At 35.4% G+C, this 14,009-nt stretch overlaps 1 protein-coding gene across 5 annotated transcripts in view; it reads left to right on the top strand.

Annotated features, from left to right (window-relative positions):
* Positions 1 to 14,009, top strand: part of LOC150077498 (ethanolamine kinase 1-like) — a 131,029-nt gene that overhangs the window by 48,808 nt on the left and 68,212 nt on the right. For 2 of the 5 annotated variants that reach the window (XM_090385610.1, XM_090385609.1), the window contains exons 2-3: positions 3,081 to 3,340; positions 11,028 to 11,171. In XM_090385610.1, coding sequence (XP_090241736.1) covers positions 3,081 to 3,340; positions 11,028 to 11,171 — 404 coding nt within the window. Of the gene's footprint in view, positions 1 to 256; positions 597 to 3,080; positions 3,341 to 11,027; positions 11,172 to 14,009 lie in introns of those variants that run through there. The other 3 variants (XM_090385612.1, XM_090385611.1, XM_090385613.1) reach the window with 2 other exon arrangements.

The following is a 14,009-nucleotide window of genomic DNA, read 5'->3' as shown; positions in this document are numbered from 1 at the left end:
TTGTTGACAGATGGCGACACCATACATAGAGTAAAAGTTGTTAATTTTAAATTCTGCCCTTAGAACCAATGAAAATGTGCATAACTTCCTATTCTTTTCTTGTGACATGTGGGTGGAAAGAGAAATAAAAGATTTCATCCCCTGCAAGAATTACGGTGACGCACCGTAGTTCAAAGAGTAGTAACGTATCTTACTACCCTGTGCTGTGTTATAACAATAAATGGTCATGCGCACTGAAAAGCGGTCATTACTAAATACGATGAGCAGAAGTGACAGATAGTAATAACATTAATCTGGGGCTAAACTAACTCTGAGGGCTACTCTGTGTGAACTGTTTTTTTGTTCGTAATCAGTGCAAGTGGCGGTAATATAGTTTTAAAGATAAAAAGATGAAACAGCGTTTAATATAAAATATATATTCCTGGTTACTCTGCTCGTCTACTTCTCACGTGAGAGAAGGGTAATGGCACTGGACTGCAATAGCTGGGAGGAATTCGAGAAAAGTTTGAAACAGGGAAAGTCACCCATAGATATTTTAGGTGTTGGAAGTTCTACCTCAACTACTGATGCAGTTACGGATAAAAATTTTGCGAATTGTAAGGATAATTTAAATGTGCAGGTTGGCAGCCATAAATTTAGATTTGTTTATAGTGAAAAAATTCCATATTTCAACACACAAGAAGCCAACTCTGCGCCAAATGATTTTGCTGTTGGTTTACCTACTGTCCCATTTTCGGAGCTCTTGAAACCGATTTTCATTTCGCAGAAGTGCAAGAAAAATGAACATTTGTAGACCTTTTTTCTAAAGAGAAGTGAGTATTCTGTTTGGTGTACAATTGAAACCCCAGGGACTCACATCTGGTGAGTATGGGCTTGGCACACCCAGGGTCCTGAGCTGGATATCATCATTCTTCTCTTTCTTGGTGATTCCCTTCTACTTTTGAGACTCTTGTTTTCTCTCCCTCTCTCTCTGTCAGGGTAACTCAGAATTTTTTTTTTTTTTTTTTTTTTTGGCTGGTGCAGCATAAGCCTCAGTCTTCTTTGCACCATACAGATAATAATAGTAATAATAATAAGAATCATCATTGTGGTTGTACATCTTGTTAGCTCGGCTGGGTTGTGCTTCGTAAGTTTGTTGCTAGCATCCCAACTCGCAAGCAAAATGACACTCCAAACCTCGGCCTTACCTGATTTTTAACTTAATGTACATTTCTTTTTCCTCATTAAACTTTAACTTATGTTTACTTTAAACCTATAAGCTTGACTTTGTTACCACATGCAGGGGTGTGTTTCTAACACCAGTGTAACCAGTGATGTGCTGCCAGTTCATTAAGAACAACAGACTCATATGAGAATTTTAGCTAACAGACATTTTCCCCCTTTTAAATAGTCTTACATTTTATCAAACAAATTTTTTAACCAGGAACTGGGATTATTTGTGTGGTGATCAATCAAAAGGATGAAACACCAATATGATTAATTACCACATCATACATCCAAGCAAAATCTGCCCTTTTGTTTTAATACTGTACTTATCCAAATTAGTTATTTATTGATGTGTTCTGTTTTTATGTGGTACATTAAATGTTCATATTTATACTCTGGAACAACAACCAGGTCAGTGAAGTTTACAATAAATCAATCAATACAAATGTTAATTATATTTAGCAGTCACAGGCTTGAACCCCGGTCCACTCAAAGAGCGTGTGCTATTACACTCGCACTCCTGACTGCTCATCCACGTCAAGCCTAACTTCTTCATAGCAACAAATGTGAGCATAACTTCAGTTATCTTTAGAGTAAACTGAGGAAGTGGAAAGGTTTCCACTTATCTTGCTTTGCAAATCATGCTTTTCACTTCCAAGTGGAAATTACGATTTGCCACTACAAATTTTAATAGTTCAATAATAAATGCCATTTTCCCCTTAAAATTTTGAAGGTGGAGGACTCTATACTTTCTTGTTATTTGTTGTGTTTGGTGCACAGCCGTTTTCCCACTGTTTAGTGAATGATGTAATTGGTCTTATAGTGCAAACCACAACAAACTGTTTCTACAAGTTAACTTGGTATTGCACCTTTAAACAAATGGTACCACAAAAATAATAATCAGCTATTTTAACATCATTTTAACGTAGCCATCTACCGTGGTAGTTAAATTAATTAATTAAATTGGCATCGTTTTGGTTATATCTCATATTGTGAATGCCTTCACAAGTTGCCATGGTATTGTACTACCTTGAATAAGTAACACTTCCCCAGTGGAGAAGACTACTGTTATTTATTCTCAGTGGATACCACCACCCATATGGCACCGTTTCAAAGCTTGTTGGGTGGTGGTAGCCGTCGAGAATAAATAACAGTAGTCTTCTCCACTGGGGAAGTGTTACTTATTCAAGGTAGTACAATACCATGGCAACTCGTTGTGAAGGCATTCACAATATGAGATATAACCAAAACGATGCCAATTTAATTAATTAATTTAACTACTTTGGTAGATAGCTACCTTAAAATGATGCTTTGCACTAACCTATATGTTGTTAGTCATTCTACCTCATAGCATGAGGCCTTTGCCCTTAAATATTTTATCAGCTATTTATTTATAAATTTACTATTTTATTAATTTTAAAGTTTAAACCAAGCAACTTGATTTTTTCTATTTTGTCAGGAATTATCATGACAGACCAGTAAGCCAAAGAACAGACTCCCATAATGTAGTGACACTACCATAGAAGGCTATTATAGGATGGTCTCATCTTTTAAATAATGGCATATATCCCTTTCAGGATGATAGTTGTTTTAAAATAGTGCAGTACAAAGGTAACTTGTAGAAACACTAAATTCATTCTGTAGTGTTTACAAGTCTGCTGGCTGTGACACACACACACACACACACACACACACACACACACACACACACACACACAGATTCGTAAAGAAGTTTTGCTGTAATAATGAAGTTACCCTGTCATATGGCTGTTCCAGAATTTTTTTTTTAATTTTTAAATTAAATTTAAATATTTTATTATTTTTTAATTTAAATTGAAAACAAAACTTCTTGATTGGCTCATTTTTATCTTAAGTTATTTACAGAAGGAATTACAAACCATCTCCTAAGTTGCTACAGTTCAGATGATCCACAAAATGTGGTATTGGTACGTGTTTATGGAGATAAAACAGAACTCTTCATAGATCGTGATGCAGAAGTTAAAACAATGTACCTCATGCATAAAGCTGGTCTTGGTTGCCCCCTTTATTGTGTCTTTAACAATGGACTTTGCTATGGCTACATTCCAGGGGTAACATTAGATGCACAGAAGGTTCGTGACCCTTTTATTTCCAGGTAAAGTTTCATTTTATATAATGTAATTAATCATATCCATCTTTTGAAAGGGTATTTTTTTAAAACACAAGTAATGAATGATATTGTCATAAGTTATATAGTGTACAAGGATTAAAAAAAATAAAACCACACAAACAGAGTGAAAGTGAAAAACTTCAAAATCAGACTTTGATTTATTGTATTACACTTAATAAGTATATGCTTTGGAAAGAATTCATAGTAATAAGGAATGTGAAGGAGATAGGTTTTGTTGGTTGGTTTTATTTGTTGGTGCAAGGGCTACTAAGGCCATAATGCACAAAGGAGATAGATATGGGTATCTTTTGTTAACCAATCATTAATAACAAAAGATATGGGTATCTTTTGTTATTAATGATTGGTTAACTGTATATTTCTCAGATATCTTGTTAAAAATATTTCTTTTAAATCTCTTCCCCCCCCGTGTGTGTGTGTGTGTGTGTGTGTGTGTGTGTGTGTGTGTGGCCCTAACTAGGTGTGATTGCATCTGGCCCTGCAAACCAGCTCTGAGTGCATGGTTGGTGTCCAAGACAACCTTTTAATAGATGACTTACAATTTAAGGCTTCTTTCATGTATCTAGTTAACATTTCAATAAAAAGGGTTTAAAGTTTTTCTTATTTTTCCATAAAATTGGAAAAACTTAATTTTATTTAAACTTTTAAAATCCTACTTTATTTAAAAAAAAAAAAAAAAAGATATTGCACAGATAAATATAAAATATACAAATTTCTGTACTTATCCATTCTGTACTTCCTATCCATGTATTCCTAATGGATAGGAAGTACATAGGAAGCATTTTTTTTTTTTTTTTTAATTATTGTAAAGTAAAAATATGTGGTTTTCCAATTTAGAACCCTAGTATTGATACATCCAGTTGGAACTTGTTTGCAGATTATTCTTTCTATGCATATACTCCTCAACCATTCTTGATGACTTTTTATGAAATAAAGTATTCATGCAATCAGTTTTTATTATTAAATTGATTCACATTACTTTGTGAACATGCTTGGTTTGGTTTGGCTTGCATAATTAATTTTAATTATTTATAATTTTGATAAAATTAATTTTAATTATAATTAAAACTATTTTAAATGCTGAAAAATGTCAGTTTTATTTATCTATTTTTTTTTTTTTTTTTTTGTTACAAAGTTTTTTTTGTGCCATTACTTGCTTTCTATTCCTTGCCATTCGGCTCGGAGTTTGTCTATATTGGATACAGAGGTCCAGAAGACTTCCAAATTTATTGCAATGTTTGTGTAGTGGGAAGGGAATATGGAATTGGTGCGAACCTTAAATGTACAGAAAAAATTTGCTGTCAGTGACTTTTCCTTTTAAAGTAATGCTTAAATCTTTCATTTATAAATATAGATTTCTGGAGGAGGGACTAAGAAATTGAAATTTTCTTAAAAGCTTCACAAGTATGAATGAAGCATATATTTAAAATTTATTGTCAACTGGTTTTTGCTGATCAAGTAATGCTCAAGCATCTGAAACTATTACTGTAAGAGTAGAACTGGAGGGAAGGGGCAGTCAAATTATAGTTCAACCCAAAAATCTTCAGAAGAACTAACAGATTTAATTTGTTTTCAAACTTTTTTTAGTATTAATATGAAAAAGTGAGATTGGGTAGGCAAATGATGCAAGGAAACAAGCTTATACAGCATCAGACAAAAAGAAAAAATCCCATCCACCTCATTTGTCCATCCTCTCTAATAATTTGTTTAATGCTTCCATATATTCAGACTATCCACTTCTGCAACACCAGATGGAAGTTTATTCTAACAATCAATGACTTTCTGGGTGAAAATGAATTTTTTGCATATTATCTGTAGACATCCATTTTCAGTTTACAAGGTGTGGCTGTTAGATAACAACACTGTTGCAATAAATTAAATATAATGAAATATTTTCTACCTTACAAGTTATCCCCTTCAGAATAATTGCCTTGCCTTCACATGCTGTTCCATACATTTCTTCCAGGCACAGAAACATTTCTGGAAGTCATCCTTTGGAAGCTCTTAGCATTAGCATTAGTAGAGGCATATGATGCAAAGAAAGCAAGCTTATGCAGCATCAGCCAAAAAAAAAAAAAAAACTTCCACTTCACCCCTCCGTTCATTCGAAATACCCGTCCAGCTGAGCCTTAAATTTATTTAGGCTATCAACTTCCACAACAAGGGATGGAAGTCTGTTCCACCAACCAACTACCCACTGGCTAAAGGCAAATTTCCGCACATCTACCTGCCTCTGTCTTTCCTCAATTTGAATTTATGCCCTCTCAGGTGATTATTCTGAGCAAGAGGCAGAATCCCATCAGCATTGAGCATGCTCAAACCATTCAAGGCTTTATACACCTCTATCAGATCACCTCGCTGGTGCCTAGTCTCCAGACACTGTAATTTGCAAAACTTAAGCCTTTCTTAGTAAGAGAAACCCTTTGTTCCATTCACTAATCTTGTTGCCCTTCTCTGTACTCGTTCCAGCAGCTCCATATCCTTCTTGAAATGAGGCCTCCAGACCTGTATACAGTACTCAAGGTGTGGCCTGACCATTGCCTTATACAAGGGAATAATCACCTCCTTATCCCTGCTAGAAAAATTCCTGTATATCATTGATAAGACACCATGAGCTACTCTTGCAGCCTGTCTCTACTGCTGAGAGAACTTCATATCTGTCTGCACAATTACCCCCAGGTCCTTTTGATTCTCTACTACTGTCAGTGTAGTACCACAGGGTTGGTACGCTGCTCTTGGGTTGCTGCTTCCCATATGTAGTACTTTACGTTTGTCAATGTTAAACTTCATTTGCCACCTCTCAGCCCATCTGCTCAACCTTTCCAGATACTGTTGCAGCAGCATAGCGTCAGTAGTGTCCTTAACAACCCTGCCAACCTTTGTATCGTCTGCAAACTTGGACATTAAGCTTGATATACCGTCATCAATATTATTTATAAATACAGAAAACAATAATGGACCCAACACCGAACCCTGAGGAACTCCACTATTAGTCCAGGATGAGCAGTGTCAATTGATTACCACTCTCTGCCTTATCCCCCTCAACCACCCCTTTATCCATAGCAGCAATTTGCCTCCAATTTGTGCAGCAGTCTTCCATGTGCAAGATGAGATTATGAAAGTGAATAAAGATAATATGATGGTGGCTATTAATCAAAGTTATTACATAAACTAGAAGACTTTAGAGACATTGGTTTACAAAATAATCAATAAAGATAAAGAAAGGATAACAAAAAAGTAAAAATGTCTTTATCTGTGCGATAAAGGCATCAATAAAAAAAAATGTATAGTTTTATCAGATCAGCAAATAGTACATTGCCTGAATTATTTAGAAACAATAAAATTCATAAACAGGTAATTCCATTAGATCTACAGTTAACAGTGAATACAACCTGGCACAAAATTTATCACGGGCTAGTTAGCATTCTATCACTACTTAACGTGTTGGACGTGTTTTAATTTTATTCTGTATTATTATTCTATTATTGTAATCTTGTTTAATTTTATTAAACAAGAACAAATAAATAACAATACTCTATTAAAAAAGTATAAATATCGATTTCATGTTCATTGAAGTTCCAGTAGATGACGCAAACAGCATCATCAAGTTGCAGGATTAAAGCCTAAGAATGGATAGGAGCACTTAATCATGTTGACTGTTGTCGAGATACTGGCACCTGCACGTCTTATTATTATTATTAATAGCCATATGATGCAAGGAAGTCTGAGGCTTATGCTGCACCAGGGGAAAAAAAAAAAGTTCGAGAGAGAGAGAGAGAGAGAGAGAGAGAGAGAGAGAGAGAGAGAGAGAGACAAAAATAGAAGGGAATCACCAAGAAAGAGAAGAACGATGATATCCAGCTCAGGACCCTGGGTGTGCCAAGCCCATACTCACCAGATGTGAGCCCCCCACAATCATTCCACATTCAAAGTCGAAAACTGATTGCATGTGTATGGATTACAATCTTATCAGCTGTTTCCAACTTTGAGCCTTCATCATTGTCACAGTTCAGTCCAATACTACCTAAGGTTATTTATGCTGCTAATGCAAAGTCAACTCGTGTGTGTGTGTGTGTGTGTGTGCGCGCGCGCGCGCGTGCATGCATGTGAATTCTGTTGTATGTTATTGGAACTATAATTGCTCTTATAGTTCCAATGTGATGAATAGCCTCCAATCAGCATAATGATGTATAAAATATAGATAAAATACAAAATAAAGTAAAATTAAACAATGAAGTGAAATGAAATAGTTGTTAGAGGATAGCACAGCCCAGTATCTAATCAAAATGATGAAATTTATGCTTATCTGTTTCATCCATATTCCACAGTTACTAATAATGGCCATTTTTATATCCAATATCTGAATTTTAACTAATTATTCAGCATAAATATAAGTAAATATATAAATAAGCAATATTAATAGCAAAATGGGGATTTACTGGCAAAGGGAAACCTAGAATTTGTACATTGTCCCTACTGATATGCATCAGAATTAATTTATATTTTACCTCCAGTAGAAAATTTGAGTAAATTTTTCACACCAGAGCAAAAAGTCTGATTTTGCATATTTTTCTGCCTAGCTGACAATGTCTCCAGCAGTGGAGCAATGTCTCCACTGCTGAAGCTACTACCAATCAGTTAGCTTTACATTTAATTTAAATTTTATTTGAATTTAAGGAAAACTAAATTTACTAAATGTCATATACACGAACTCCCCAACTTACATGCTATGGAAAATCGACTTTACGTAAGTTTTTGCTGGCCGGAGCAAACTTAAAAAATCACGGAAACATATTTTGCATCCCATAGGAATAAATGGAGGTATCGTGAAAATATCATGTGAACCCAATAACACAGTTTTTTTTTTTGTAATTTGTTTCAAGTCCTTGGAAGTTGAAAATTTTGCTATATTACTAAGCTATTTATCTCTCTAAAAGGTCATATTTGTAATGGAAATTGCACTACCCTTTCATCGTTATCATATGTTCTAGTTATAAGAATCAATTTTGAACGCCTTTGTGATATTTTTCTAAAGCACGTTTCTGGAGGTCACGACCATAAAACAAATAAAAACAATTTGCACTTTCCAGTTTATCAGGTTTTTCTGTTAGTGCATCTAATTATAAACGGGTAGCAAACTCAATCTTCTTGCATTTGCGATAATACTGATAACCGCAATTGTGTGGGTTTTTACACTGTTATGGTGAAATGTGTTCCTCTTCGCTGAAATCTTCAATCATATAAAAAACAAATTTTCAGAAACTTCTCTTCATTCCTATTTACGTATTACAATGCTGAAGGGAAAGCGGCCAACAAAAAGTGCAAGTGGTGGCAGTGCCAGGAAACGAACCAAAATTGATTTAGAAATGAAGATGAAAATGATTAAGAAGTGTGAAGCAGGACAAAGTTTGTCAGCTATTGCAAGGGAATTAGGTCTCGCTGCTTCAACAATGAATACTATTTTAAAGGATAGTGCGCGTATAAAGAACATGTTAAAGCATCAATGCACTTAAGATCAACATTGATCACAAAACAGCGTTCAGGTGCTATATCGAAGATGGAACAGCTGTTAATAATATAGATGGAAGATCAGATTCAGAAGCGAGTGCCCCTGAGTCTAATGACCATTCAAGCAAAAGCAACAAGTATTTATAAAGATATTCAGGATAAGTACGGCAAACCCAACCCAAGTTCGTGGCAAGCAACGGGTGGTTTAATAGGTTCAAGCATCGCGCTGGTTTCCACAACATTAAAGTATGTGGTGAAGTCGCCAGTGCCGATTCTGCAGCTTCAGAGAAATTTTGTGATGTGTTGGAAAAAAATTATTGATGAAGATAGCTATTCAACGCAGCAAATTTTTTAACATTGACAAGACTGCTCTGTATTGGAAAACAAAAAAATGCCGGATCGAACATACATTGCCAAAGAGGAAAATACAATGCCAGGTTTCAAGGCATCAGGCCACACTCTTGCTTGAGGCTAATACAACGAGAGATTACAGTGAGAGAGATTAAAACCACTGCTTGTGTCCCATTCTGGAAATCCTCTTGCATTTAAGGGCATCAATAAAGCCACCCTACCCATGCATTTCTGATCGAACCAGAGCACATGGATAACAATCTCAATCTCTCTCTCTCTCTCTCTCTCTCTCTCTCTCTCTCTCTCTCTCTCTCTCTCTCTCTCTTTTGAGGATTGGTTTAAATGCTACTTCATTCCCGAGGTTGAAAAATATTGTAAAGACAACGACATTCCTTTCAAGATTTTGCTTCTATTAGATAATGCTGCTCCTGGACATCCTACGCATCTAGATGATTTCAATTTGAACGCGAGTCATATTTCTACCACCAAAACATGACTTCACTCATCCAACCTATGGATCAGGGTGTTATTTTGAATTTAAAAGCATACTATTTATGCACAACATTTGCTCAGGCATTGTCTGCAGTAGATGATGAGAAAAATTTTACATTAAGAGACTTTTGGAAATCTTACAATATTTACCATGCTATCTTAGACATTAATAAGGCTGTCATTGTTGTTATTTGGTTTTTAGGAGCATTAGCAACTAAGGCCATATTGCTCCAAGGATATGCAGTGGTCATTCCCTGACCTTTCTGCATCCTCCGTATTTGGTGGGATCACGAGCTCGAACCCCGGTCTAACCAAGAAGCGTGTGCTACGCACTGCTGCTCCTGTCTACCTGGCTACGGAGGCGCCATTAATAAGGCCTGGGTGGAAATTACTAAGAGTTGTTTAAATGGTGCATGGAAGAAAATATGCCTACGGCACATAAATCTTCGAAGGATTTGAAAAGACAAATCATATGAAGAGATTACAGATAAGATTGTAAAGGTTGCAGAGTTACTTCAGTTGGAGGTTGATGCCAAAGACGTGGAGGAGTAATAGAGGAAGAAGAGAAGGAATTATCTAACAAACAACTTATTAACTTGCAGGCAGTGATAGTGAAAGAAGAAAATTCTGACAAAGCTCAAGATGACCAAATGAGGAGCTGAGATGCTTCATCACCAGAGAGGGAAATGGCAATGGCATTTGGTGAAATTGCATTGGGAATGGCGAGATTTGAGAAGATGGATCCTGATAGCAAACGATTATTGAAAGTTAACAGAGGGGTGAATGATATGCTTGCTACAAAAAAATATATGATGAAAAGAAAAAAGCCACTGTCCAGTCATCCATTAATATTTTCTTTCGTAAGGTTGAGCGGCCGACCCCTTCTAAATCTCCACAGCCCTCAACCTTCGCAGCAGCATATTTATCAGCTGAAGACGTTGATTCTGGAAACTATGCTCAAGAGGTAAAACTTACTGATGTTATGCCTGTCTCCTCTTTTTTTTATTTCTTTTTTAATAATTTTGAAATTTTTTTAAATTGTACACTTTTTTGTAATTTTTCCTCCGCATGAGATAAAAAATTGAATTAATATAATAAATAATTCTATTTGCATGTTCATCGGATGTTTCTTTTTTGATTCAATCATTTCAGCGACTGCTGCACAATCATGGGGGAAATTGCGACTTACGTAAAATCCTACTTGCGTAGGGTTCTGCGAAACGCAACCCTAATGTAAGTCGGGGAGTTCCTGTACATATGTTTGTGTGTTTATGTTAATAAGATTATGATTTTTCTTTTTTAGATACATTGCAAAATTTATGGCCCACATGCATAGCATTCATTATTTAGCAAAAGACGTGAAACCTGAGCCTTCTTTATTTCCTGTCATGCGTAGATTTTGGGAACTAGTACCTTTTTCTTTTAAAGATGAGCAGAAAAATCTCAGGTATTTTAAAGTATGAAATTAAAATTAACAGAACCTCTTGTATTAGTGATCTTTAATATCTGTTTGGACCAGAGTGAGCAACCTGTGGGCATCCATTTGACCTATCTGATACTAAATAATTAAAAGAAAAAAAAATCCAAAAAATTTAAAATTCAACAAAGCAGCGTTAATCAAAGAGACTTAATGTCTCTTTCATTAAAGTTCCCTAATGAATCAGCCTGTATGTATAAAAGTATAATTTATTAAAGTAAAATAACACAGAGTAAAACAAAAAAAGCATAATTCAAAACATTATGAAAAATAGGAAGTACTAGAACCTCAATCTGTAAAGATAAAGTGGAGTAAAACTTGTGAATTTAGACTTCTTTCAAATTACTCGAAGATAAATTTGCCTTTGTGCGACTTAGTGGATTCCATGGAATTCTAAATGCAGCAGTGAGCAAAACAGGTTGCTCACTAGTGATCTGAAACATTTTACCGAACTATTCAAAATTGAAGATAATCATACAGCTCTCACATTTTTAGAATATATAAATTTATATTTTTAATAATGTAAATTTCTGTCATATTTGTATTATAATAGTTTGCACAGAAGTCAAGCTTATAGGCCTGTAATTACTCACTATGTCTTTTCATCCCCTCCCTTTGTGATTAGGAGAGCAGTTGCACATCTTTAGTCACTTAATGTTTTGAAAATTTATTCCAAATATTTGTTTTTCCCCATTCTTCACACAAAACTTGATGCTCACATATTGTTCTCTCTTTTGTATCCATTATGATTATGACAGACCTAAGATATGCCTGAACTTCAACGTGTGCCGCTTATTACTGTTTTGCTGGAGCAAGAAATGGCTCAATAATAATAGAGAGTATAATCCATTCCATAGGCCTGCTCATCATCTTGGCCTTCTATATTTACCATTTCTTTCCTAATAAATAATCTTGGAACTTTTTTATCAGCCTATGTATAAGTTTTCCCCCAGGTACGTATAGGTTTCTGTTTGTATAGGTTTCTCTCAGGTTTCTTTCCTGTGTGACAAATATGGAAAAAATGTGAGATTGATAGTGTGTAGAGTAATGATCACTAGTACTGTAATTAGACAAGAGCACATTCAATTAATGCATTTAATGAATTTTTACATGATTTTTGATTAAATTAATGATATGCTCACAAATGACCAGAAGGCATGCATATTGAACAGATGCAGCAAAATGATATGATTAATAGAAATGGGTGCCATGAATCACGTGGACTCATTCTTGGAGTCAGTTGCTTCATAGCAGTGTCTTTCAACCTTTTTTTTTTACTGACCACCTACTCTTTTGTTCTATTTGAAAAACATTTGCCACCTTAACTTTCCATATCAGTGTAATAATGAAATTTTTATTTAAAAAATGTTAGATTTTATCATATTTATTAATCCCAAAATGAGTATTAAAAGATTTATTAGACATTTTAATGCATACTTTTTGCTTGATTCCTACTAACCACGAAATCAAATACAGGGAACAAGTGTTTCAAAGGCTATTCAGAGGTATCCTCTTTCTGTTACATATAGTGATTTCTTTTTTTTTTTTTTGGGCAGGAGATTGTTAACAGCACTGGATCCTTTTTCAACCAGATATGAGGTAGGGAAGTCTAACAAGGCCAGAGATATTTTCTTCTACATGTGTGGATAAAAGAAGGCATACTGTTGTTTTGCCAGAGCTGAAATTGGCTTTACATTCCTCATCATGATGTAATTTTGCTAATGTCAGTGTCACATCACTGAAATTAAAACTTTGATAGAACACATAATCAAATCATCACAAATAATGTTTGTGCAGTAATAGTAATACAGCAGGCCCTCATGATATTGTAGTTTTAAATGTTTTTCACCAACCTTATGTAGAAATAAAACACAAAGAAAATGAAAACTGGAATCTTGGTAACTATGTATTTATAATAAATTATATTTGTCTGTATTTACAATAAATTATATTTAACTTTACAACTAAAATATATGAAATATACATATAAAATATACATTAAAATATACTGGGCTAAGAACAATAAAATACATTAAAATATACTAAATTAAAATCGATAAAACCAAAGCTTTCGAAGGCTCCTGCCTTCTTCTTCAGCGGTATTTTCTTTGTTCTGCGGTGCGTCTTTAAATACCAGCAGGTTCACGGTACTCATCACGTGTTTCATTCCCACGTGTTCCGTTCTCTTGTGTTATGGAACCGGAAGTGGCTCGAGAGTGGGTCATGTGGAACCGTTCATCCCTTCTGAGGATAGTAGCCTCAAAGAGGGGATGGATCCGCATTCCTCTATCTCTATTAATGTTGACTGTGGAACAGATCCGCAAACTCTCAAGCCACTTGCGGTCCCAGAACTTATTCGCCCGATCGGTGATGATAGCCTCGTCCGGGGAGATGTGGTGCTGCTTCTCCCAAAAATGCTCGGCCACGGCGGACTTACCATAGTCCGCACTTCTTATTGCCTTAGTGTGCTCCCCCAGACGGTCTTTGAGACGGCGTTTTGTTTCCCCTACATAACACTCCCCACAATCCGGGCATCTAATACTGTATACGACCCCACTTGCATTCTCTTTTTGAATGGGGGCCTTTACTTGTGACACGATTGTGTGCAGCCTCCGCCCCGGAAGCTGCACACAACGCGTCTGATAATTTCTTAGTATTCTAGTTATGTGATCGGTTAGACCCGGATAGTAGGGAATATATGCAGTGGATACTGGCATAAAAGATTTGCCTCTCCTCTGATTTCCTTTAATATATTTTTCTATAATCCTCTGGGGGTAGCCACATTTTGTAAGATCCGTCGTGACGTGT

This window comes from Mastigoproctus giganteus, chromosome 12, assembly GCF_048544385.1.
Source record: "Mastigoproctus giganteus isolate SK-2022 chromosome 12, ASM4854438v1, whole genome shotgun sequence".
In the NCBI taxonomy this organism is placed as follows: domain Eukaryota; kingdom Metazoa; phylum Arthropoda; class Arachnida; order Uropygi; family Thelyphonidae; genus Mastigoproctus; species Mastigoproctus giganteus.
The sequence above is the reverse complement of the archived record's forward strand: the minus strand, read 5'-3'. Positions and strand labels throughout refer to the sequence as shown.